General features: G+C 48.0%; 1 protein-coding gene across 2 annotated transcripts in view; it reads left to right on the top strand.

Annotated features, from left to right (window-relative positions):
* BRD3 (bromodomain containing 3) overlaps positions 1–26928 on the top strand; it is a 62746-nt gene that overhangs the window by 28709 nt on the left and 7109 nt on the right. For both annotated transcript variants that reach the window (XM_075015184.1, XM_075015185.1), the window contains exons 3-9: positions 4062–4199; positions 6243–6390; positions 8444–8658; positions 11497–11868; positions 21619–21747; positions 23000–23191; positions 24557–24798. In XM_075015184.1, the coding sequence (XP_074871285.1) occupies positions 4062–4199; positions 6243–6390; positions 8444–8658; positions 11497–11868; positions 21619–21747; positions 23000–23191; positions 24557–24798 (1436 nt within the window). The remainder of the gene's footprint in view (positions 1–4061; positions 4200–6242; positions 6391–8443; positions 8659–11496; positions 11869–21618; positions 21748–22999; positions 23192–24556; positions 24799–26928) is intronic.

Here is a 26928-nt window from a genome sequence, read left to right as displayed (position 1 = left end):
CTGGGCCACACGGTGGCAGCGACGTTTGTGGTACAAAATGCCAGACTGCACATGCGAAGCCTGCAGCATTGGCTGGCGAGCGTCTACAAACTGGCATCCCACACTGTTCACAGTGCGGTGTCGCCCACGACAGAGGTGCGCAGATCCCTGGCGTGGTGGGCAAACCCCAAGAACCTGCTAGCAGGGGTGCCTTTTCACCAACCACAAATTTCTATTTTTCTTACTACCGACGCCTCCCACATAGGATGGGGAGCGCACATCGGCGACAAGGTGACGCAAGGGCTGTGGTCCCCTGCGGAACAGACACTGCACATAAACATACTGGAGCTCAGAGCAGTGTTCAACGCCTGCAAACATTTTCGAGACCACATATATGGCAAAGTAGTCGGGATCAATACAGACAATACCTCCACTATGTTTTACATAAATCGACAAGGAGGACTGATCCCGTGCCCTATGCGCGGAAGCAGTCCGACTGTGGAACTGGTGCATCGCCAACACCATAACGTTGAAAGCCTCGTACTTGCCAGGCGCTCACAACGTGAAAGCAGATCAGCTGAGCAGGCGCTTCGCACTCACGCACGAGTGGCAGATCTGCTCCGATTTGCTACGACCGATTTTTCATACCTGGGGTTCCCCCAGATCGATCTGTTTGCCACCCAGCACAAGAAGTGTCCTCAGTACTGCTCCAGGGCAGGAGTGGGGTGGGGGTCCCTGGGGGACGCATTCATGATTTCATGGAAGGGCCCCCTACTTTATGCGTTTTCCGCCCCCCCCCCCACAGCGCTTATCCACAAGGTCTTGCAGAAAGCCAGACAGGAGAGAGCTCGCATGATACTAGTAGTCCCAACGTGGGATCGGCAGCAATGGTTTCCCTTGCTTCTGCACATGTCGGACCGCCCACCGCTCCCTCTACCGGTGGCTCCGGACCTACTCACGCAGGCTCAGGGGTCCATAGTGCACCCGCACCCTCAGGGCCTGTGCCTACAAGCATGGCTAATCCATGGCTCAGCTCCTTAGAAAGCACATGTACGGAGGGAGTACAACAAGTCCTGGTAAGTAGCCGAAGGACCTCCACCAGGAAGACTTACAAGCAGAAATGGACTCGATTCACAGCCTGGTGTTCTGCCAAGCAGTTAGCTCCCCTTGACGGTCCTATACCGATAATACTAGAATACTTATTGGACCTCAAGAGGGGCGGGCTCTCCTTATCCTCGCTGAAAGTCCACCTCGCCACTATATCAGCCTTCCGGCATACAGAGGAGGGGCCCACGGTATTCGCCCATCCTATAGTTACCAGGTTCTTGAAGGGGTTGGTAAACCTGTACCCCCCTCGGAAACCGCTTCCACCATCGTGGAGCTTGGACTTGGTGCTCAGCACGCTAACAGGTCCACCTTTTGAACCATTAGCCACAGTTCCCCTATGTCTCCTTACGATAAAAACAACCTTCCTCCTTGCAATTACGTCAGCTCGCAGGGTCAGTGAGTTCGCAGCAGTTATGGCAACGCCGCCCTGCACAGTATTCTCAAAGGAGGCGGTAACCTTACGGCTGCACCCAGCCTTTGTTCCAAAAGTTTCTTCAGAGTTCCACCTTAACGAACCAATAGTTTTACCCTTGTTTTACCCGAAGCCTCACAGCTCCAGCAAAGAGGCACGCCTACACCTCCTGGACGTGAGAAGGGCGTTGGCCTTCTACATAGACAGAACTAAGTCCTTCCGGAAAACGGACAGGCTTCGAGTATCTCTCACTCCCAGGTCAAAAGGGGAAGGCCTCTCTTCACAGAGAATTTCAAAGCACATTGTGTCCTGTATAAAAATGTGCTACGAGCTTCGAAAGACTCCCTTGCTGGCCCCGCCTAGGGCTCACTCCACCAGGGCGGTGGCGGCGTCAACAGCCTTCTTCAAGGGCATCGCCTTGAAAGACATATGTAGAGCGGCGACCTGGTCATCCTACGACACCTTCGCCAAGCATTATGCCCTACATCGGGTATTCCAAGAGGATACCCGTCTGTCGACAGCAGTCCTTTCGGGGGCAAGCTGCACATAAACCGATTACCCACCTCCTTTCTTGGGTTACTGCTGGGTAGTCACCTATTGTGGAGCTCCCACGGGGACACTCGATGAAGAAAGAGAAGTTACTCACCGTAGTAACGGTGGTTCTTCAAGATGTGTCCCCGTGGGTGCTCCACCACCCGCCCATCCTTCCCGCTTCAGATCTCTGTCTAGTGTTTTTCAGGAGCATTCGAGGCAGTTGGTCAAGGAACTGGCGGGGACCGGATCGCGCACGTGGCCAGGGGCGTGCAGGGGAGCGGCGCGTGCTGGGGCATGCGCGATCCAGGAGAAACTGCTGGAAGAATTCCAACCTGCGGCGCCGGGCGAGCCCAACACCTATTGTGGAGCACCCACGGGGACACATCTCAAAGAACCACTGTTACTACGGTGAGTAACTTCTCTTTCAACCACATGGGCTTTCTTCTCCTGAGACGTCTCAGAGTTGCTGTGCTGAGCACTGGACACTGCATAGTAAAATAAATGGGGCAATCCTGCATTTCCCAGAACGCTGTGTATCAGACAAGCTTACACCCAGACCTGACTACTTCATAGAAGTTACATTAACTCCGATCTATTGTTAGGTGGATTTTTTTTTCAATAGGTGGATTTTTTTTTCCATTTATTTTATTTGGTTCTTTTTATTAAGAAGGTCCTCAGGCCTCTGCCATCTTTAAATATGATTGCAGATTTAGAATATCATAATAGATACCCTTAAAGAACGAGCGTAAGGATGGCTTTTTTGAATTTTGCAGTCGGATTTCCAAGAGCAGGAGGTTTCCCTGAAATCTTTGGGTCAGGAATAGTAGCTGGAATGTTGCAGAACTAAAATAGTGTTTTCCTTTAATGTGACGTTCTCCTGACTTCAGCCTGGGCTGCACCAGAAACGTTTACTGGCACAGCCATATCGGTTGGGAGTGTTGGGGGATAAAAAAAATCGTACTCCCAGATCAGCTTAGCTGTGCTGTCCAGAGCCCTAGTGTAGATGTTGTTATAAGTGCAAAAATTCTTTCTTTTGTCACCATAGCTTAGTTTACTCAGGGTGCTGATTTAAGCTGTACCATCAGAGTTCTTTTGCTGGAACGAGCGGCCTATAGTGAAGGGGTGTGATGGAGTGGTTGCTCCACCCTGGCATAAAAAGAGTTAAAAATAGCCCTGGGAGAGGGTTGACCTTGGAGACAATCTCAGGTTGGCTTGGGTCAGCCAATCAGGGTTCAGCTAGACCCTATAAGAAGGGCTTCTGCAGGTAGGAGCATATTCTTGCTCCAGCTCTGGGCAGAGAGGGACCTAGGTGCTTGCCACCTTAGGTACAACACACAGAGCGATGCTTGGGAAAGGCAGGGCAAGTCTGGGGAGCCCAGTCTGCGTAATTCCAGGCTGATGCCCAGCAACAGGGGCCTGAAGGATGCTAGGGCTCTATGGGAAGCAGCCAGGGGAGGCAGCAGGTCCACACCAGACTCCAGTTTGCCCTGCGGCAGAGTCTAGAGGATGACTGCCTCTGGGTCACTGAGACAAGGTGGGTATAGGCAGTTGGGGTTCCCTGAGGGTCAGAACCCCAGAGATTGTGGGCACTGCAGCAGGGCGAGTACCCTGAGGGAAGGGTGCTGCAGTCTGGGAGGGACACAGATCCTGATGCAAGGTGGTGAGCAACAGACCGGAAGGGGGCACTTTAGAGGCTGGAAGAGTTGCCACAGCTGTGAGTGCCAACTTGTTACAGAGGGATTCTCATTATAAATTGCCAGTGTCCCTTTATGAGTACATTTTCTAGCCTGTCTGAGAAATTCTGAGGTTTCTGAATTAAGCCCCTTCTTGCACGTTAAGACTTTGTTCAAATCTCCCGACTGAGGAGTAAATGAGAACAAAGGTTGTTTTGGCTGTTTGATCAGACAATGCAAATGTGTCTGTGGGTTGGTGCTATGGAGGCTGGAGATGCTGTTTTGCTGTCAAGCCTGTGAACAAATGGATCCAAAGCAGTGTTGGGTGTAACATCTCCCTTGTTTTTCCTGAACAGGATTATCACAAAATAATCAAAAACCCTATGGACATGGGCACAATTAAGAAGCGACTGGAGCATAACTATTACTGGAGCGCCAGCGAATGTATGCAAGACTTCAACACCATGTTTACAAATTGTTACATTTACAACAAGGTAAAGAACTCAGACGAGCTCATCGCTGTGGCTCTGAATAGGGAACCCTGCCTGTGGCTGTTTCGCTGCAGTTTTGGACTAGGGATAACTTGTGTGCAGAGCCCTCCTTGCAACAACATGCAGTATGGCTCATGGTAACTGCAGTACTTGAAATGCACAAAGCTGTCTTTGTGTTGCCTGCACTGGTTGAAATGGCAAATGTGTTCTTAACTGTAGTAGAATTTATATCTTTGGTTTACACCGTGACTTTGGCCCTTTAATTTCACTGAGAAATTCCTTCAGATTAGCTCATGTTTGCACAGTGCTTTGTAGATGTTAAGTGGACTATACGTGCTAAGTGTTATTAATCTTTGTCCAGTAGTAACTAATATCAAATAATCCTCTCAGCAGCAGAGGGCAGGTAAATAACTTGTCTCTTTACATCCGCTGACCATGCCTCATGTGTTCTTCCATAAACTCCATAAATCCTTCGTTCACTTTATTGGTTGCTTATATATGCCTTTTTTGGGGGAGCAGGGGGGTGGTCTTTAAAGTGTGTTTTATTTCTTGTATTCTTTTCCTTGAGAGATGCCATCATTAACCCTTGCTGGGGAGCAAGCTGAAACAAATTAATTAATTAGTTGGCACTGCAGTGAGGTGGGTTTTTATTCTCTTCTCCCGAATATTTTGCCAGACAGGGATTGGCAGCTGGTCTGTTGCAGCCCCCAAGCCAATATGTAGGACAGCAGTGGAGTGGGCTTCTAAAGGAAGCAATCTTTTAATTCTTCAGGGAGGATTGTATATAGTGACTGTAATGGCAAGGAAGGGAATCAAAGGGGACGTGTTCATTGCAATAAAAGACACACTGCATGGCTGCTGCTGGCCTGGGGAAACTGATTCAGGCTCAGGGTGGCTGCAGTGTAGACGTTGCAGGCTTAGGCTGGAGTCTGAGCTCTGGGAATTTTTCCCCCTTGCAGGATCTTAGAGCTGGGCTTCAGCCCTAAAGCACAACCCCAGAGAGTCTAAATCAGCTATTTGGACCAACTTGGGCAGGGGTCAGCAACCAAAATAGAAGAACAGCTATTTTTTTCCCCCCGAATTCGGTAGAAAACTCAATAATTCAAGAGTTGCGATGCACGTGAATACAAGATGGTCCTAAATGAGTAACGTCAAACCAAACTTTTTGTAAGCCCTATTTTAAGAACAGTGCACACACAAGGATTTGTAATTCTATACATGTTCACTGTAGGATGTTCACAAACTTTTCACATATTCTGTTTCCTCACACTTTACATGTTTGTGCCACTGTCTTCCTGACTTTCACTTCTGAACCCTCTTTAATTATGCCAGTGTTACTTCACATTTAATTTCAGGTTTTTTTCTTAAAATGTGTGCTGCCCTTCTCAGCAGGAATGCTTCAAGTTTCCTTTCCAAAATCAAGGCTTTATTAGCAACATGATCAAAAGACAGATAAAGTGTCATATTCCACAATGCACTGCACATGTTAAAGGGGAGTTATCCAGCATTTTGAGATTGCATATGTTTGCTATTTAGATATGAGTTGCTCATTGTTGGGCTTTTAGACCTTCACCGTTTATCAAAAATAATCAGGAGGGGTTTTTCTTACTTTGCAATTATAACATCGGGAGCCACAAAAGAAGTCCTTAAAGAGGCGTGTAAGGCTCCGGAGCCACAGGTTGCAGACCCCTGGTTCTAAGAGCTTTTTAGCTCCATGTAGACATAGCCTTAGGGCCCAGGCCCAGAGCTCTCTACACTGCTCTGTTAGCCTGGCAGCCAGCGCCTGCGTCAGTTGACCTGGGATATGATGCTTGGTCCTGTAGGTTTTTTATCACCATTTAGATGTACCGGTTGAGGTTGGAGTGAATGCTGGAGAAGGGGTCAGGAGTTGTTTAATTCTCAGTGCTGTGGCACACTCATTCATTGGAAGGCCATGTACGTTTTTGGCTAGGGGAGAAATAAACCAAGGCTACCATAAAGGGTTTCCGCACCTCTTCGCGTCTCACGTGTGCGTGATGCTAGTGCTGCCTTGTTCTGTCCACCCAGCCCACGGATGACATCGTCCTCATGGCGCAAGCACTGGAGAAGATTTTTCTGCAGAAGGTAGCCCAGATGCCCCAGGAGGAAGTCGAGTTATTACCACCAGTCCCTAAAGGCAAAGGTCGCAAGCCAGCAGCGGGCACACAGAGTGCAGGTACTGAGCCAACCAGGTGGCGATTAAATGTTGCAAGCCCATTGCTGAGTCTGGACCCACTTCCACCCTGTCAGACTATAGAAACCTGACTAGGAGGGTAAGAAAGGAGTGTGGTCTAATTGTTAGAGCACTTGAATGAGATTCAGAACTTGTGGATCCTACTTCCTGATTTTAGGGCTTGTCCGTTTAACTGAGGTGCTTATGGGGTGCCCATTGCTGTAGCATCTGAGTGCCTGACAGTCATTAATGTGCTTATCCCTCATAGCATGAATGAGAGGTTAGGATGTTGCTATTATATCCATAGCACATAGAGACTGAAGACCAGCCAGATAAAGGCATTTGGGTTCCAAACTCCCATGCACATCTCAGGAGTTAAAATAAAGGGGTTTGCACTGATCTAACTAAACTGGAGCAAGTTTCGGCATTGGCCTGCTAAACCTAGGGTTGTGAGTTCAATCCTCAGGGAGGCCACTTAGAGATTGGGGCAAATAGATGTCAGGGATGGTGCTTGGCCCTGCCAGTAGGTCAGGGGACTGGACTAGGTGACCTCCCTAGGTCCCTTCCAGTTCTAGATGTGTCTGTCCAATTATAATTATGTGTTTTTTCTGTGTAGACGGACTCCACTTGTGGCTGTGGGCAAGTCAGGCCCTGTCTGCACTTACTGATCAGCGCCATGGATGTTGATCTCCTGGGGGTCGATGTAGGGGGGCTAGTAAAGACCCACTAAGTTGACCACAGATCGTGCTCCCATTAACTTAGGTATTCCACCAGAGTGAGGAGAGTAAGGGTGCATCTGCGCTACCCAGGAGAATGATCCAGTCAGTATCAATCTGCCAGGGTTTGATTTTTGCATGGCTAGTGGCAAAATCAAACTATTGGGGTCAACGGTTGACCCCCCCGCCTACTCCTTCCAAGACATGAGGAGTAAGGGAGGTCAATGGGAAAGTTCATCGACCGACCTCAGTGAGGACAGCCAGATAAGTCAATTGTAGATACATTGATTCCAACTATGCAATTGCTGTAGCTGGAATTGTGTATCTACAATTGACTTTAAGGTCCAGTCTAGACCTGGCTTAAGGAAAGTTGATCCCCCCCACGGGGGGGGCGTGCCATGGCAACTTGACCTCAGGTACGTCGACTGCTGCTGTGCTACTCACACAGCTGGAGTTGTATACTTTCGGTCGACATTGTCCCCTCTTATAGACCAGGCCCCAGTTTGCCTTTTGTATCACAAGTTACGCATATGTCAGCTAATGCACTAAGTCTGTAATGCATCCTTTGAAGATGCTACAGAAGTGCAAAAGGTTATTTCGTTAATCGATTATAGAACAGTGTTGTGGCTTTAAAAAAGAATAATGTTTTTACATTTCCTGTTAATCCACAACTTCCTCTCTGGGGTAAACCAGCATGGTATAATGGGCATGGCAGTCTGGTAGTGTGTGTAATGCCCTGGGCTGGGGATCCAGCACCCGGAGGTCTATTCCCCTTTCTGCTTCTCACTTGCAAAATAACCATGCAGAAGTCACCTCACCATTTTGTTTGCCCTGATGTAATTTTTCTGGTGAACTTTTCAATTCCCCTATAAATGTGGGTCTTTGTGGTGTGACCCAAAATGGACATTACTGCGGAGGCCGAGGGGATGACTGGGAAAAATCTGTTTTTTTTGCTCCGCCCCATAGACTAGTGGTATTTATTGACCGTGTAGATCAATAGCAAATGGCAGATTGAAGCCAGTGGAGCTATTCCTGCTGTGGATAACTCAGCATCCATTCTAGGGAATTTGTTCCCTACCCTCCCATCGGTCTCCTTTGCTGAGCACAGGCTAGTCCTGAGAGAGATTGGCAGGGGAAATAGACAGACAGTCCCACAGCAGTGCAGCCAACTCTCAGGCTTAGAGCAGTTTGCTCACATCTGGGTGTCCGAACACTGCAGAAAGGTTCAGACAGTCACTGCAGTAGAGTCCAGAAGCAACGGCATCTGCTGGTCTAACTAGCTGAGCAGCTATTGTGGCAGGCTGTGTGACATGTTGAATTGTGTTGTGTTGTTTTTAAAGGAGCGCAGCCAGCAGCACCCGTCTTATCTGTCACCCCGCCAGTCCCTTTCCAGAGCGTCCCTCCGGCTGTCTCCCAGACACCAGTTATCTCCGCCACACCTGTGCCAACCATCACTGCAAACGTCCCGTCCGTACCTGCCCCTCCCGCTGCCGCTGCCCCAGCTCCTGCTGCTCCGATTATGACAGTCGTTCCTCCCACGCCGCCTGTCGTCAAGGTAAATGAAGCAAACAACCGTCTTTCACTTTGCAATGTTGTGTTTTTAGACCGGCAACCCCAGTTAGAAACACGAGCGATTTCCCTTGGCGCTTGACTTGCCAGCTCTGAGGTATCACTGCCAGTTAGCCACCTGAGAAGCTGCATGAATGGGAAGGCTTCGGGAGAGCCCAGTGCTGTAGCCTATACCACCTCTAGAACTACCCTTGCTTTCCTTTTTTTTTTTTTAAACTAATGGGAAGAGAGCAAATCAGGAAGGACCTGATCCTTTATTCCTGACTCCAGGGAAGTCGCTGAGAGTTTTGTCACAGTAAAGACTGCAGGCGGGCACCCTAATGGACAGATTCTGAAAGCAACTGCATGCTTCAAAAGCTTGAGAAATATCAGTGGAGATCAGGAAGTTTGTGTCTTTGCTCCTGATTGTCTGCTGCTGCTAATGGTACACCTGTGCTTTATTATTTAACTAGCTTGCTATTTTAATTTCTCAGTAAATGTCATAACTACTCCAAACGGCTGCTGGCTGGCTGCCATTTTAAAAACTGAATAAAAATGTTAGTCTAGTGACACCAGGTATTTTTTCTACTTGAAATGTAACATTAAAAGATGTGGCGGGAAGAGGGTTGTGCGGAGCAGAGGTTTTCAAACTTTGGGTCATGGCTCTTCAGGGTAATCCGCTGGCAGGCTGTGAGATGCTTTGCTTATCTTACGTCCGCAGGCGCAGCTGCTTGCAGTTCCCAGTGGCCGTGGTTCGGCAGTCCCAGCCAATGCATGCTGTGGGAAGCAGTGGCCTGCTCTGGACCCATTTATGCAACTCTCATTGGCTGGGAATGATGAACCGAGACTATTGGGAGCCGCGAGCGGCGGTGCCTGCGGAAACTAAGATAAACCAAGTGTCTTGCGGCCGGCCAGCAGTTCACCCTGATGAGCCGGGACCCAAAGTTTGAAAACCTCTGGTGCCAAGGACAGGGAGCCCTGTGTTGGAACATAGGCGATATGGGGTACAGTCTCAGTTTTGCCACTGGCCTGCTGTAGAGGACCTTAACCAAACTATAGTGCATTTTCATGCCTCAGTTACCTGATCTGTAGAATGGGGATAATGAAATTGACCTCCTTTATATAAAGCACTTTGCAATCAATTGATAAAAAGCACTATGTAAAAGTGAGATGCTACTACAGGTTGAACCTCTCGAGTCCAGCACCCTCGGGACCTGACCGAACAAGAGAATTTGCCAAACCACAGGAGGTCAGTATTATTTAGCAGCATTAACAACACTTCCACTGCTTACTGGGCTCTTAGAAGATGTTTAGGGGTAAATTACAGCTAAATAACAGCACAGAACACTGAGTCTCAGGACTGGTGGCTGTAAACAAACTCTACAGGACCACAGGAAACTTGGCCACACCCATGATAAGCGGTCAACCAGCTAATTAAAATCTTGCTGGATTACAGATGCTGTTGGATGAAAGAATGCCAGACTAAAGAGGTTCACCCTGTGTTGTCCATCACTGTAGCACCCAGAGGTCATAGTCAAGATCGGGGCCTATTGTACTAGACAATGTCCAAATACATGTCATAACACCGCAAATGGCATGGCTATCATTTAAATCTTCTTCGCGTGTTACTCCCAAAGGGGCCACTACCACTTCAGACCTACCCCTACCACAAATTTGCAGACTCGTGCCATAAAGTCAGATGAGATTCCATCTGTTAAGCGTTGTGGAGCTTACCGGTTGGTGGTTTCTTTTTTATTTCCCACAGAATTAACCCTTGAATTTGGGAGTTTGTAACCCAGGTCTTGTTGGAGCTAAAACCAGCCTGCACAAGTCTCTTTCATTCCAATTGTACTCTGTGCACAAACAGCTCATTTCCTATAGTCACTCATATATTTTAGGTATATTTCGCCAGCATGTTAAAGAGGCTAGCCAGAAGCTGAGGTTCGAACGTAAACATCGTAAAATTATTTCAGTTTGAAATCACAATTTCCCCCCAGCTTTCCATAGAAAGGAAGTTGTGCGAGGAAGGTCTTTTGCCTCTGGGGAAGTGGGAAGGGGCTTGGCAGGGAGAATCACAATGCAGGGATTTATATGCACTGGATGTATTTTATTTCCTTGGGGCAAGATTTTGACGCCCTTAGTCCTATTCATAAGCAGTTCCCTGCCTGAGTTGTTTGATTAACTACAGTGGAACTTCTCATTTGAGTAGTGGCTTAGCAGCATGAGCAGTCAGGCCCTGGGCAGGATTCCCTCTAATTTTTTCACCCGGGTGGAATAAATTTTGTTCTGTGCACCAAGGCATGTGCAGATGTGCACCACCAGCAGAAATGCGTCTTGCCCACTGTGGCTGTGGGTGCTCTGCTAATGAGCTCGCCTGTACCTTATTCTCTCCTGGGTGGCCACCTAAGTGCTCAGCTCACACAGAACACTGGCCCTGGGTGAGTAACCTATGTGATTTCGCAAAGTAGGGCTCGATCCTGCAAATCTTTAACTTGTCCTTGTGACAAGCCCTATTGACTTCAGTGTGGTTGCTCCTCGATTCTCTTCTCATGTCCATATTACTCAGGGACAATTCTCATCACAGTCAATGGAGCTTTAGCCATGTCAACCTGGGGGTAAAGAAGAGAAGACTCAGACCTTGTGTACTGGCTGAGCAGGATCAGGCCCCTAAGCAGCCCTCACTAGCGCAGTCTCCTGGCTGCAACCCCCCTGTACTGACAACCACTTATTTTACATGCATCTGACGAAGCAGGTCTTTGCCCACGAAAGCTTATGCTCCAAAAAATCTGCTAGTCTGTAAGGTGCCACAGGACTTCTCGTTGATTTCACCTGTTCTTGGTTTCAGAAAAAGGGAGTGAAGCGAAAAGCAGACACGACCACGCCCACCACCTCAGCCATCACGGCGAGCCGGAGTGAGTCGCCCACCCCTCTGTCCGACCCCAAGCAGGCGAAAGTTGTTGCTCGCCGAGAGAGCGGCGGCCGGCCCATCAAACCACCAAAGAAAGACCTCGAAGATGGGGAGGTCCCTCAGCACGCAGGGAAGAAGGGCAAACTCTCGGAGCACCTCAAGTACTGTGACAGTATCCTGAAGGAGATGCTCTCTAAGAAACACGCAGCCTATGCGTGGCCCTTTTACAAGCCTGTCGATGCAGAGGCCTTGGAATTACATGACTATCACGATATTATCAAACACCCCATGGATCTCAGTACTGTGAAAGTACGTCCACATTTACCACCTCTTTCGCAGGGTGCCTTAGCACTCCAGTGGCGAATACAAGATGGGCTATGGCTCTAGTAGTGGGTTGGGTCTCCGTGGGCAGGGCAAAAAATCGAATGGATTGGTGGACGATTCCAATATTTTTCTTTTTCTATTTTGTTTCCCTTTATCCACATCCTGGAATGATTCCCTATACCTTTATTCCCGCGCTGTGCAGTGCCAGCAGCTCCCTGAGCAGATAGTCTGGCTAGGAAAAACAAACTTTCCCTTGAGAGCATTGTGCTATGAACACAGGATGTGCCATGTTTTGTAGGGTTCGGTCTGTAGAACCCCATGCACAGCAGTCACTGCCTTCCTGTCAGTTGTTGGTGTGGCTTGGGCTCTGGATGGTCTTTGTGTGACTCCAGATGGGGCCTCATCATCACCAGATTGCTCCGCGGTGGTAGACATTCAAATAGAGGCGCATTGCTAGCTAACTGTGATTCACGGCTGCCTTGCAGAGAAGCAGGTATTTCAACTTAGGCCATGTCTATGTTACCCAGAGGATTGACCTGCTCGGGGTCAATCTTCCAGGGTTCGATTTCGTGTGCCTGATATGGATGTGTGAAATTGACCTATCAGGAGTTGGTGGTTGACCCCTGTACTCCTCACTATCGTGAGGAGCAAGGGAGGTTGATGCAAGAAACTCTCCCGTTGACCTTCTGCAATGAGGGTGGCCAGGAAGGTCAATTGCAGATAAGTTGATTCTAGCTACTCAATTGCCACAGCTAGAATTGCGTATCTGCAATCGACTTACCGGCCTAGTAGAGATGAAGCCTGAGCTTACTTTTGGTTTGAATTTCCAGGTGCCTTTCTTTAGAGGCAGGGAGATTTCCCTCCATCTGCAGGGCTCCACGTTGCCTCCACATTCTCCTGGTCATTTGGTCGAAGGCATCTCCGTTGGTTGAAATGAAACTTTTACTCCCGCAGGCGAGAGATGAAGCCACTGCTGCTAGCTTTTAATTTTCATGTTGAGGGGTTCATCCTGCTCCCCTTAACACCAATTAGTGGGATCTCCAAAAACGCCTAAGTGCCTTAAGAGCACCAGTGCTTCCCAGGCACCTTCCTTTTTCAGAGTGCTCCTAAGTCACTTAGGTGCACTGGAAAATCCTACCTAGTCCTTATAGGCACTACAGTAGAGGTCCAGAAGATTTTCCAAGTGATGCTGCAGCATTTGAGACAACTACTCCAGTATTTTTTAAGGAAGGTGATTTTGACATCATGTGCTACATCATGGATCCTGAGGTTAGGACCCAGTAATTCATGAGTTCTGATTGCAGCTGGAACACTCTAGCCTTGGACAAATTATTTCACTGATCTGTGCCTGTGTTTCCCCATCTGTAAAATGGGGGTAGTAATACTTCCCTACTCACAGGGGCATTAAAAGAAGTGATGCTTGTAAGGCACCATGTACGTGCTCAGTATTGTTACCAGGAACTTTTACCCTGCCCAGGGCCAGAGATGCTGCAAGCAGCCTCTTGTGGATTAAGGACTCAAAGACCATCATTATTCTGAGCTTGCCCTCACTCTGTAAACCCGAGCCACCCCAGCACTCAGGATTTCGTTTTAGATTTGCCACTGAGCCAAGCCAAGCTAAAGGCCTCCAGCGACTTCCTGGGAGGAGAGAAGGAAAGAAGCCTGGGTGAGTTGAGTTTGCGCGATCGCTGGTCGGAGAGCAGAGAAGGGATTCTGACCTAGGTGAGAGACGGGGGGGATTGGCAGCATAGCTCCTAAGTGCAGGCTGGATCCAGATGGAAAGTGCGAGAGAACAGCTCTGGCTGCCTTTGGTGTGTACGTCGTTGCTTGGGAATCAGACTGGGGTGGAGTAGGAAGTCAGTGGGGAAAGGGTGACGCAGAATAAGGTTTGTAGGAGGAGGAGGCTAAAGTGTATCAATTCTGGAGCTCTGGGATAAAGAGACTTTTCTGCCTGTGTCCTTTGCAGTGCTGATTGAGGGGAGGGGGGTAGGGCTTTCTTGTCTGGTGACCCCTGCTTGGGCAGGATGGTGAGAGAGGTGTCTTTAGCATCCTTGCGGGAGGGCTGAGGTTCCCCTTGCATTTCGGATGCAGCTGCCATCTGGCCATCTTTGGATAACCAGGAGTGGAGGCTTTTCTAGGTTTCATGGCGTGGGCACTGTCCTGTTTGGGTTGCATTGTGCTATCCCCTGCCCTTCAGATTCCTGTGTATTCCCATGGGGCTCCAGGTGGCCATGAGGTTCCATCCACATGGAAGCAATTACAGGCCTTATCCACAGCCAGAAAATCTATTGTCAGCTTCATGTGTCCATTTCACCCACTCACTTCCAGATGCCACCAGCTGCAGTGCTGACCAGGAGCCCAATCCTGCCATCCAAGCTAGTGGCAGCACTCATTAATTTCAAAGGGAGCAGGATCAGCCCATGGACACTAGATCCTCCTGAGTTCATTTGAGAGCAGTCCTACAACTTGGCTGTTTGCTTTAGTAGCCATCTCAGCCACAGTAGTTTCAATCTAGCATAGATTGACTTCTTTGATTCTTATTGTTTACACAGTAAGGACAGTGATCAATTGCTCTGCATGGCCAACGAAGGCAGGACAAGAGCCAGTCAACTTTTGTTTGCAACAAGAAAGGTTTAGGTTGGATATGAGGAAAAACTTCCTGTCTGGGTGATTAAGCACTGGAATAAGTTGCTCAGGGAAGTTGTGGAATCTCCATCACTGGAGATTTATAAGAACAGGTTAGACCAACATTGTCCGGGCCTGGTTTAGTTTGGGGGGAGCTGCCACAGTGCAAGGGGCTTGACTAGATGACCTCTTGACATCAGCTACCGACCTTACGCCTATATGTCTTTGTTAGATTGACTTGGCTCCTCACTCTGCAGTGGAACTGTAATACATAATGGGAGAAGGCGCACTTGAAATGTTTGTGAACCAGACAATCTGTTTGTCTCAGCAGCGGAGAACTTGCAGTGTAGGGCCCCAATATTACAAGCGCTTATGTGGAGAGTAATCCCATCAAATTCATTGGAGCTAATCATGGGTAAAATTCCTTTCTTGCTGACATGTTTGCAGGATGTGATCTATGCGACAGACAGACAGGTTACCCCAGAGGGATATAACCGGCTTAAAGCACAATCTTATTGATTCTTTTGCACATGAATAATTTTATCAACAAGAGGTGCCCTGTTAAGGCCCTTGGGATTGCTCACTACATGTGCTGGAACTAGAGGTTCTGGGGGTGCTGCTGCACCCCCTGGCTTGAAGTGGTTTCCATCATATTCAGGGCTTACTGTTTGGTTCAATGGCTCACTGCCCACCGTTGTCCCAGTGCTGCCGATGCTCATGTGAGTAAATTTGCTAATGAGCCTGAGTGTCTTCAGAATACAGCAGTTAGACTGTAGGGTTTTGTTGTTGTTCTTTTCACGTGGCTCCTAATGAAAGTTGCTGAAGATATTGCAGTATTAGAGGTAATAAAAAATTAAGAAAAATTGACCGAGGCCCTAATTTTTAAGAGGGCCCCTAACAATGTCTGTAATTAGATACCTGTAGATACAATAGGGTGAGTTCCTTATAAACCAGTGGGACACCAGTGAGCGGCTGGACATTCAATGCTTTGTCAAATACACTTGCAGTTATTTGTGCACACCACTAGTGCATGCATCGAATTCCAAATCCAGCCCATGCTATTTGTAAAGCTCTCCGATTTCTTTAATGGCTTTTTGAAGGCTATTTGTTCCAAAGCTGGTTGTCCCAGTCATTACTGCCTTACTCCTGTAGAGACCCCCAGTTTGGTCATATGAGTTTTTTGGGACTATGAATAAACTTCCCTAGCTGTCTTGTGCAAAGAACAACCAGTAAATGGCCAGATCCTTCTTGGTTAGTCCACCTTAAGTACAGGTTGAACCTCTCTCATCTGGCATCCTCAGGACCTGACTGGTGCCAGATGAATTTGCTGGACAACAGGAGGTCAATATTTTCTAGTACATTACTAACACTTGTGCTGCTTGCAGGGCTCTTAGAAGACATTTAAGGGTAAATTACAGCTAATAGCACAGAACACCGAGAGCCAGGACTGGTGGCTGTAAATAAACTTTATGGGATCATCGGAAACTTGGACACACACATGAGGAGTGGTCTTCCGGCTAACTAAAATCATGCCAGATACAGAGTTTGCCAGCCGAGACAGTTCTAGATTAGAGAGGTTCAAACTGTAGTACCTTCACTTGTGTGGATTATTTATGAGCTGATCTTTGGAAGTGCAAAGTACATTCAACTTTTTGGAAGCGAAAGGAGAGGGCCTTTCCAGAGATGTGTTTCACATCTTGGCTGGTCAAGTCCCAAATGAGTAAGGTATGTAGGATTTTTCCCCTAAAATCAATGAACGGAATGAAACCAATGAGTCTAGCTAAAGCCAAATGTAATACTCTCATTGACTTCACTGTGGCCAGAGTTTTTTTGCCCAAGGACCCAATGGATGCAAAAGATTTTAGATGAGTTCTTTGCTATTAGGTCTGGTTTTCTTAAAAACATGGATATTTGAGACCGCCAGGGTTTCTTTGGCTGGCGCTAAATTCACACTCTGGTCCTCCTCCCTTGGTGTTCAGAGTATATACTTATGGATCTCTAGGTCTTGATTGAAGTGTGATTCTCTGACTGTACTGTCTGGGCAACTGAATGGTGTTCTTCTACCATTTGCAGCATGTAGTTTGCTAGTATAGTTGTGCATATTGGAGACAAATTAATGGTGAACCCTGTGGAGTCTTTATAGTTCAAGACTCTGGAACTGCCTTTTGCGAGGTAGAAGTTTTCTTAATCAATTCTGTTTGAAGTGCTGCATGGGATTTGTTTCTACTGAACTGTTCCCATCACCCCTAGCTTGTTAATGCCTTTTCACAGATAGCCACAGCATGATTTAATTGGGATGGGCCCTAGATGCTGTGTCCATTAACCAGCCATTACAGCTGTTACTGCCCAAGTGCCAGAGGGCTTTGTTTACGAGCCTGGAGGTCCTGGGTTCAGTTCTGTAGTGATGATCATTGTGCTGGTCTGTGGAGGGAAGTCACAGTGCCTGGAGCTGATGCTGTGAATGCATCCTGCAGAAATTAACCTATTTAGCAGCTAGAATATATGCTATGGGATTCTGTGTTTGTCACATTTGCTCCCTGGACATGTGAGGGTTGATTTTTGCAGCGCTAATATTTCATGGCTGGGTAGATCCTGGTTTGGAGGGTACTTTCTGCCTGTGCTCATACCAGTGAGGTGGGCTGGGCTGGTGGCCAGCACTGTCTCCACCAGAGAGCAGATAAGGGGGAGATGTAACAGCTGATTCTGACTGGCCAGCCAGCTGAGAAAATGTCTGTACAGCAGAGAGGAGAGGTGTACGAAAGGGGCGCCGCAGAGTAGAGCAGACCCAGACAGAATGGAAAGAGCTGAGATAATTGTTGGGGGTCTCCTCTCTGAATAGTGGTCTAAGGGAGTTGCGGAGGTTTCCACTGTTAACAAGCATGTATCCGGGTACGTTACCTGAATACCATAGAGCACAATCCGAGTGGCAGAGTGTCTGTGGCCATGAGAGAATGGGACTGTTTGGCCGGGTGGCAGGCAGGAATGAGAGGCGTTGAGGGGGTTCTGGAGCGCACTATGTCAATGAAAGGGAGGGGATTAAACAGCAACAACTTGGTGCCTGCAGGTTATTTGGCAATTACACTCAAGCAGGTTAAAACGTAATTGCTATGGACCCCGGACTCCTTGGGAAGCCTTTGCATGTCCCATAGCTGTATCCAAGGACGAACATCAGTCCACTGTTCGTACAGTGCTGTGGCATCATCCCTATTTTGCAGATGGGGAGACTGAGGCACAGGGAGCTGAAGTGTTATGCCCAAGGGTCACCCAGTGTGAGAGCTGGGAATGGAACCTGGAGCGCCTGACTCCTGGCCCTGTTGGGTGTCTCTTTGTCACTGTGGGGACAGAAAGATGAATATGTTTGCCCTTTATTTACACTGGAGGGCACAAGTAACCACGCTCAGCGTTTGCCGTGTAAGAGGATTTGTTTAGTGCTGCTTTCAGAATAAACCATTGGCCTCCAGGGAGCTACGTGCTAGTCCATTTAATTTTCTTGTAGCAAACGGCTGTGGTTTCGGAGCAGCCAAGTTCAGGGTTTTAAAGCAGGGGGACATTTTATTTCAGGGAGTTATAAAGATTTCTTTAATTGCAGCCATTCCTGGGGACAATTTCCGTGAGGTTTAAAATAACGAACGTACAAAGCAGCTAGTCTTGACAAGGCAGTTTCTGTAACTTGCGAGTGGGTTATGAAGAATCCTGGACCAAGTTCCTCGGCTGGTGTAAATCATCTCGCCACAGAGGGGCCTACAGAATTGCTGGGTCGCTGGGCGAAGGGTGGAGGGCAGTTCTGGGCTCCCAAAAGGGGCGAGGGCTTGGGCAGGAGCAGGTCTTGTGGTAGCCTCCCCCAGCCAGCCCTTCAGTGCTATCCAGAGCACACTGCCTGGGGCACCGTGTGCTAGTAGCAGTTTCCCTGAGCCCCAGGTCCTGGGGCAGATGCAACTGTGATTTACACCCACTCAGGATCTGCTCTGCTCCCTTGTTCCTGAACCACACAGATGGGGCAGCAGGTCTCGGGTCAGGAAATGACTAATGTAAAAGACTCCTTAAGCCCTCCGGTTGGGCTCTCCGAAGTGGCTGCAGGGAGTCCATGAAGGCTGGGTGTCTGAGGGTGTGGCTGCACTGCAGTCGTAGGTACTTGTACCGCAAGTGTAGCCATGCCTGAGCTAGCTTCTCTCTGGCCAGCTCATCCCAGGAGCCGCAGAGGCACAGATTTCAATAGCTGCCAGAGCACACAAGCTGGGGGGGCTGAACCTCGCTCAGGTATATCCACAAGTGCTGTACTCACACCTCTGATTACAGCAGAGATGCATGTCCACTGTAGTTGCCCTGGTACCTGGTGTTTCAAAGGGGTCTAGAGCTCTGAACGCCACCACTGTGGTGCGGCATCGTCCAGCGCTCTGTGCCCCTTTGAAGCCCGGCGGTAACACTGCTCTGCCTGGCTTAGGAGTAGAGGGTCCAACATGGTCTCAGCAGCGTTAAGGGCTGACTGCCCTTGGTCCCACCCCTTTCAGGATATGGTGCCTTCCACCTTGCCTCGGGGCCCTCGGTGGCTGTCAGCCCCATTGACCCTATGTCTTTTTCTACCCCTCTCCCACCAGACTCTCTCATTCTGACATTCAGTTGCAAACTTTCCCCATCTGCTAAGGGCAAAGCAGCTTGACAAGTCAAGCGATAACCCAGAGACATTTCACCCAGCCATTTGACGTCCATATTCCCGGCCTTTTTCTGAGTGAATTTTCTCAAAAACAAAACAATTTGCCCTGGAGTTAGAAAACCGTGTGTCAGAGGCAATAAGGAGCCATGAGGCATGTACGAAGCAAACACAAGAGCATCCAAAAGGCCTTCCATGCAGGAAGCTGTATTTTAACATAACAGGGCTCTTCAGTTTGGACATATTGTTTTGCTTTGCAATGGGCCTGGAATGTTTCTCTTTCAAGGCCAAACTGTTCTTCGTCTGTAGGAGCACTAATCTGTTTCCTCTCCCGTCTTCTTCCCACCCTGCCCCCCCTGCTCTGCAGCGTTCTCTGCCTTATTAAAGGCGTTCTCTGCCTTATTAAATCCCCAAAAAGGGAGTCTTCTCTCAGCAAGCCTGACGGACATCTGGGGATAGCCACAATGTGAAGTGCTAGTGTAGTAAGGTGGTGGCTCTGAATGCAGATTTCCTACCAAAATTAGTTCAAACTAAGGATGAAATTCACATATGTGTCCATTGCCAGCACAAGAGCCATCTGCCACTGAAGTCCCACTTGAGGCCCTTTGAGTTCATTACAAGGTTCATTCATAGCTCTTAGTATCTCCCATTGGTTGAAGCCTTTTCCCCTCCTGCATCTTGGATCATAGGCCATTGACAACCATTGACCAGCATCCCCAACATCTGACCAGGTGTTTCCCTTTCTGTGTTCTGATGGTGAGGGGTTTCCTGGTTGATAAAAGGGTGGCCAAAGTTGTAGCTTCCTTTTGGCTTTCATTACAGCACATCAGACTCCCTCAAGAGGAGGGTCTTTTTTTCTCCTGGGTGTGGAATCTGTTGAACTGTCATCAGTGTTTCTGTAGCTGGGATTGTTTTACGGGGTGGAGGCACGAGCCCTATGTTCAGCCCTCATCCTTTCTCATCTGGGCTTGGGACTGGCCATGGTGGAGTTATCTCCCATTGAAATGAATGGAAAGTCTAGAAGCATGAGAACCAAATATTGGGGCCTTTACTACTTAAGTGGCATGTACACTTTCCATTCGCCCTTTGTGCAGGGGTGAATTTTACCATACTTAGACCTCCTCATTTTCAAGAGAGATCCAGGTGCAGAGAGCTGCAGAATGGAGGCTTCGAACCATTTAACAATTGTGGCATTTCCATCCAGTTGATATAAATCAAGCCTACAGTGTTAGATTTTACGCATTCTGGAAGAGAAATCACTGCGCACATACAAATCTCACTGTAAGTCTGTCTGAATGAAAGTCATGCAGGAAAATATCCTATTGCAGTACATTCAACTGGACTTAAGGCTGTGTATGTCTCTGTAACTGAAGAGATTTAAAAAAAAAAACCCACTGCTCCAAGACATTGGTAATTTTTCCTCTAAACAAGCATTGCAAACCCAGGGTGTACAGATTAAACTGAAAAGGGTTGCAGTTGAAGCTGGGAAAATTCTAATAGGAAAAAAGGTACAACTTTTTACCTCGTAACAATTAACTCATGGTTGGGACAGTTTCCCAAGTGATAACTTGGCTTCCTAAAAGACGAATTCTAACTCTGCCTCAGTTGGACTCAATTCAGGAATCCCCGAGTGGAATTTGTTGGCTTGTATTCTATGGGATGTCAAGCGAGATGACCCTAACGGTCTCTCCTGGCCTTAAATCTATGAACCTATGAGTGGAGGAAAGAAATCCGAGCACGTTAAGGAAATGCTCATGTAATGCACCCAACCAACCATCTGATGACTGTAATTTCCAGTGTTACTTACTCTGTTCTCTTTGAACTTGGCATCTCCATCCAGCAAACCCTTGCTCATGCCATTAGCATTGTGCAGCATCTACCCTTGACGTTGTGTTATGCATTGTTTAAGCTCCAGGACGCTAAGTAGAGGTTTAAGGAGCAGGTGTGTGTGTGCGCCAGAGTCTCTGTGGCTCTTTATCGCCATGTCTCTGTTAGCCTCAACTGCAGGGCAGTGATGGGCACCAGCTGAGGATGTAGCCCTTTAACATTTGAAAAGCCAGTGGAATTGGACAGGGGCTGGGGCTGTCCCTGAAGCAATACTGAGAATCATGCTCCCTCTTTGACATCCTGCTGGAATGTTATTACCTCTGAGCAGATGCAAAGAGAGGCCTTTTTGCAGAGCCCTCATTTGTAGTAGAAAATCGGCTCAGGCGACCTTTCAGAGCCTGCCCATTTAAACAGAATGTCCTGGAATATTAGAGTTAAAATCACTTAAAGGATTTAATTTATTGACAATATTATTGGAAGCCTAGACTTGATTTAAGCAAGCTAGGCCAGCCTGCTGCTGTTGTAGGCTAATCGTGTCCTGATGACTCTGAACTCTCTCTGCGATGCGCCTTTCGTCCATGCAGTTGCTTATGGCTCTTTTCCCCTCCCTCCCCCTTTGGCTTGCTTGTTTGCAGAAAAAAATGGACAGCCGGGAGTACCAAGACGCACAAGGGTTTGCAGCGGATATTCGGTTAATGTTCTCTAATTGTTACAAGTACAATCCCCCTGATCACGAAGTTGTAGCCATGGCGAGGAGACTCCAGGTAAAGATGTTGGCAAGTGCATCTTCTAGAGACCCTGCCTTTTAGTTCCCCTTTAGAAGGAGCCTTCAAGGTTCTGAGCACACTCAGTTCGTGTTGGTCTCAGTCCAGAGGGGTCCTTGACTTCCCTCCTGTTTGGAAAGGGCCTTTGATGCCCTGTGATATACTTTGTTCTTCACATGGTGTGGCTCAGCACTGAACACTAGGCTCAAAATATGGGCTTTTCGTTACTTTGCACAATGCTTGGAGTGTGACTGTGAGTTTACGCCATACAGGTTGAACCTCCCTAGTCCGGCACCCTCAGGACATGACCAGTGCCAAAGCAGAGAATTTGCTGGCCCACGGGAAGTCAATGCTGTCTACCACATTACCAACACTTCCACTGCTTACCAGGCTCTTCGAGGACATTTAGGGTTAAATTACAGCTAAATAACACAGACCAGCAAGAGCCAGGACTTGTGGCTGGAAACAAACTTTTGGGACCATGGGAAACTTAGTTCCATTATGATAAGTGACTGTCTAGCTAACTAAAATCATGGCAGATTATGGATGTGGCCAGACGAGAGAGTGCCAGACTAGAGAGATTCAACCTGTACACCCTTCTGACTGCCCCATTGAAGAGGCAGTAAAGTTTGTGCTGTCTGAAAACTATGTCTGCAATGGAGCGCCCGACAGCCAGCTTCCCAGGCTGTTGCAGTAAATGGTCTCGTGCTGGCAAATAATGAGGGCTGTTAGTGTCTGTACAGCCAGGTTTTTTTCTGAACTGGACAGAGGCGCTAAATCCTAGATTTGGAGTCCACTCATTTAGTAGAGCTGCAAGGAAGCTCTAACGAGCAAAGCAAAAGCACAGGAAACTGCCAGACCAGAACCATCCAAGGGTCTGACTAGCTCCCTGTCAGGTCTTTGTCAGTACACAGTGCTACATACCATTGAGAACAGTGTAAGAACATGGGAAATACCTGTTAATTTACTCCCCCAGTAGGTCTCAGATGATTTTGCAAAAAGAGTGTGGTGCAGTCCAATTCCCATTGGAAGTCTCTTCATGGACTTCCAAGGAGCTTGGATCCACCTGAGACCCTAAACTCTCCAGGGTAAAGAATGCTTCCCAGTTACTCGTTTGTAGCACAGCTATGCCAGTAGAGCCCTGACAATGGAGCAGGGTTCCTAGCATGGCCTTAATAATTTTAAAAAACTGCAGAATGAGGTCTTTGTGCCTGAGGCATCTTTGTCACCCTGAATCCAACCACCTCTGCAGGACGTCTTTGAGATGAGATTTGCCAAGATGCCGGATGAGCCGGTGGAGCCCCCGCCCCCACCTCCTCCGACAGCGCCAGTCGTCAGTAAAAGCACAGAAAGCAGCCACAGCAGCGGGGAGAGTTCGTCCGACTCAGACAGCTCCGACTCGGAGGAAGAGCGAGCGACCAGGCTGGCTGAGCTCCAGGAGCAGGTGAGAGGCAGGCCAGCTCTGAGCAGCTTCACGATAGTGAGCTGTGCCTATGTGCACGTCTACACAATGCATATTAAAGCTGCACGTGAGGGTATAATTGTGCTGAGAAAATCCTCTCTGGGCTGAGACTTGGCAACCAATATCCCCTGGACCTTTATGATGCAGGAAACGCCTAATCTAGAGAAAATGTTTTTAATAAGAAGGTTAATTTTTCTTTGCTACAACCATACGTGGTGCTTCATTGCACATTTCCTCCAAGAATCCCAAAGCAATTGTCAGATCTGAACGAAGCCACATAACACCGTGGGGACCTAAGAAAAGATTATCACCTCCCTTTTACGTGCAGGGAAACTCGGGCATACTCAAACATACTACCCACTCCCTTTGTGACCTTGGGCAAATTTCACTTTGTCTCAATCTCTTTGTGTAAAATAGGGGTAATAATACTTCTTTTCTCTTCCCCCTTTGGCTATCTTAGCTATTTAGGCTGGAAGGCCTACAAGGCTATCTCTTACTATGTGTACACGCAGTGCCAAACACAAGGGGGCTTGGTTGGAGTTTCTAGGTGCCACGAGAAGACTCCTAAATGATCATATGATGTCACTGGCAGAGCCAGGTCTAGAATCCAACTGTCCAGGTGTCCAGCCCTATGCATGAGCCAACTTTCCCTACATTTCCATAGGTTTCTCCACTTAAGAGGTGACTACTTTTCCTTTGCTTAGAGAATGGAAACTAAGTTTTCTCCTCTGCACTACTCAGCTTCTGTGGAGCTGTATTTAACCCTTTCAAGGTAGCTTATCTAAACTCAAAGGCGGGTCTGCACTACTGAGTTTTTTCAGAGAGGCTCGGCCATCGTCGAAAAAACTTGCAAAGCGTCTACATGCAAACTGCGTTCTTTGGATATTAAATTGAAAGAAACAAGGCACCTTTTTCGGAGGTGCTCTTCGTCTACCACATGAAGAATGCCTTTTCCCAAAAGATTCTTTCAGAAGACAATGTGTGTTGATGCCCCAGGGGCCCTTGTTCTGGATGACCAGCCCTCAGGCGCCGGATTTTCCAATCCCTGGCCCATTCTTTCAAAGGAGCAGAGGCTGTGTGGATGCTCTCTTTCAAAAGAGCAGATGGCTCTTTAGACCCATGTTTTTGTGTTTGGACGTGCTCCTTCAAAAGGGGATTTTGGATCCTCTTTCGAAAGAGCACTGTAGTGTAGACCCAGCCAAACAGTCTCCCAGCTGAAATCAACAGCCTCAGCCCATGATTACTTTTAAGAGATGCTGATGTGCTGGGAGGGATGTGAACCCATGTGGGTGAGGGGGATGTTGAGTGTGTTGACACTGGGGCTTTGATTCTCCTGTTCTGCTCCAGCTGAAGGCGGTCCATGAGCAGCTTGCGGCATTGTCACAAGCGCCGGTCAACAAGCCAAAGAAGAAAAAAGAGAAGAAGGAAAAAGAGAAGAAAAAGAAAGACAAGGAGAAAGAGAAAGACAAAGAGAAGCACAAAGTGAAAGCCGAGGAGGAGAAGAAACCCAAAGTGGCCCAACCAGCAAAACAGACACAGCAAAAGAAAGCACCCACTAAAAAAGCAAACAGCACGACCACAGCTAGCAGGTGAGTGCTTGGCCTGTGTCTTAGTCTTTCTCTTCACCTGCTGCTTTTGCAGAATGAGCTTTCTGTTATCCAGATTGGCCTAGTTGTTATGCTTTGAAGAATCACATGCAACCTTTTTCAAGGGAAAGGGCAATATGCCTCATTTATTGAGAATACAGTAGGAAAGCAGTTAGCATATGCTTACACACACTGTTTTCCCAGTTGATGTTAAGTTGATGCTATAGTTACCAGTCTGTTGCTCACATTCAATAGTCAGCCAAGCAAACGAAATATGAAGATGGATTGGGATCAGGTTCCTTTCAGCCCTGGCTGAGAACCCTGGAGAAGTGGCAGAGCAACCCCCTTATAGCAGTTTTCTTGCATTGTGATTAGATTTGTGCATCTGTTTGAGAGTGCTTGTTTCCTTAAGATGTCCTTTTCATTGCTTCTCTATAGTCTCATCATACTGATTTTGATCACTTCTGTCTTGTCCTCGCTGATAACTGCCTGCTTCCTCTTCTGGAGCTGTCAGTATGCCCCCTTGTCATGTTTGAGTGATGATATGCAACCAGCCAGCTGTCTGTCTTGGTCCCTCCCTGGAGCATCATGTATGGAGATATACCTCTCTCATAGGGCTGGAAGTGACCTTCAAGGGTGGTTGAGCCTCACAGCAGGACCTATCACCATCCTTAACAATTTTTTTTAATGTATTTGCCCCAGATCCCTAACTGCCCCCTTCAAGGATTGAATTCACAACCCTGGCTTTAGCAGGCCCATGCTCAAACCACTGTGCTACAACTCCCCCTGTCTGGGGGTGCGCTTGTGCTTATCGCATACCTTCCTCGTTCACCCAGCAGGGAGCTTTCATTAACATAGAGACAATACCAGCACTCAGAGAGAACGTCGTTAGTTTTAACAAACGCTCATCACACTCTCTTTCACAATGTTCATCTTAACTCTGAGTTCAATAATCATCATAAGGGTCTGTTCTTTCCTTAACGGTAGAAGCAAATACGCACAGTTTTCCTAATGCTAAACTATTACAACATTATCCTAAATTAGATATAACCAGTGCTTTGTTTTGTTTTGTTTTGTTTTTTAAAAAAAGAGGAGCCGGTACTCAGCTGCCTCCTGCCCCTGCCACCACCAGGGTTCTTGTAGCTGGAGCTACTGGCAGGGCTCCTGGCCCTGGGGCTGCCAGGGTTCCCCCAGCCTCAACCAGCTCCTTGGGCTGGAGCTGCTGGTGGAGCACCACACCCCAGCCAGCTCCCAGCCGGGGATCTCAGCTGGGGCTGCCAAGGTGCCAGTACGGCAGACTGGCCCGTACCAACACAAAAAAGCACTGGCTATAACTGAAGTAGAATTTTAGACTATACAGTGATGGGCAAACACACAAGGTTTGGAGGGTTACATCAGAGAATATCTTGGGTGGGAATTTCGGAAGCGCTCTACACTGTCCAGCTCTATGGCTGTTGAAGTCGGTGGTGAGGCTCCCATTAACTTCCAAGACAGCAGAGTTAAGCCAGCCCTAAGGAAAACGCCCTCTCAAAAAGTGCAGAAACTGATTAGACCCTCCTGAGTCTGTAAAACAGAACTGGAAGTGGAGCTGTTATGCAGGAAGGTGTCTTCAGATCAGGTTTGGTTTGGTTTTTTTTCCTGCTTCTTAGGTGGTGAGAACATGGTATTTTAGCCCTTCCATGCCAGTCCCAGCTGGGGCTGGATTTGCAGAAGTGCCTGTGAATGTTAAGCAATGGGGGGAGATGGAGTTAGATAGTTAACTTCATATTTCAGAACTTAAAGCTCCCTCCAGAAGGGCCTGGGGTTGCTTACTTTGGGCCAGGCCCCTTTTCATGTTGAAGTCAATGGGGCTTCTATTATGGATCCAGGACCTGGCCCTTCATTTCTGTGCTGGGTTATCTTTGCCTAATGCAGACCCCCTGTAGGCCACACTAAGGGCCCCAACCGTATCCCAGCAAAGTTCAAGTGAAAAACAAAGCAATGAGTTTCTTCCAGTCCTCTCCAAAGGAAGCCCGCCCCAGTTACATCCACCGTTCAGTTGTGTGGCACTATGATGTGTTGTACCTCTCTGTCCTGGATGTCTTCCTCTGGACAGCAGCGTGACTGTAGTCTTGGTTTCAGGCTGGGGGTACA

This window comes from Carettochelys insculpta, chromosome 21 (genome assembly GCF_033958435.1).
Source record: "Carettochelys insculpta isolate YL-2023 chromosome 21, ASM3395843v1, whole genome shotgun sequence".
NCBI classification, from domain to species: domain Eukaryota; kingdom Metazoa; phylum Chordata; order Testudines; family Carettochelyidae; genus Carettochelys; species Carettochelys insculpta.
The sequence above is the reverse complement of the archived record's forward strand: the minus strand, read 5'-3'. Positions and strand labels throughout refer to the sequence as shown.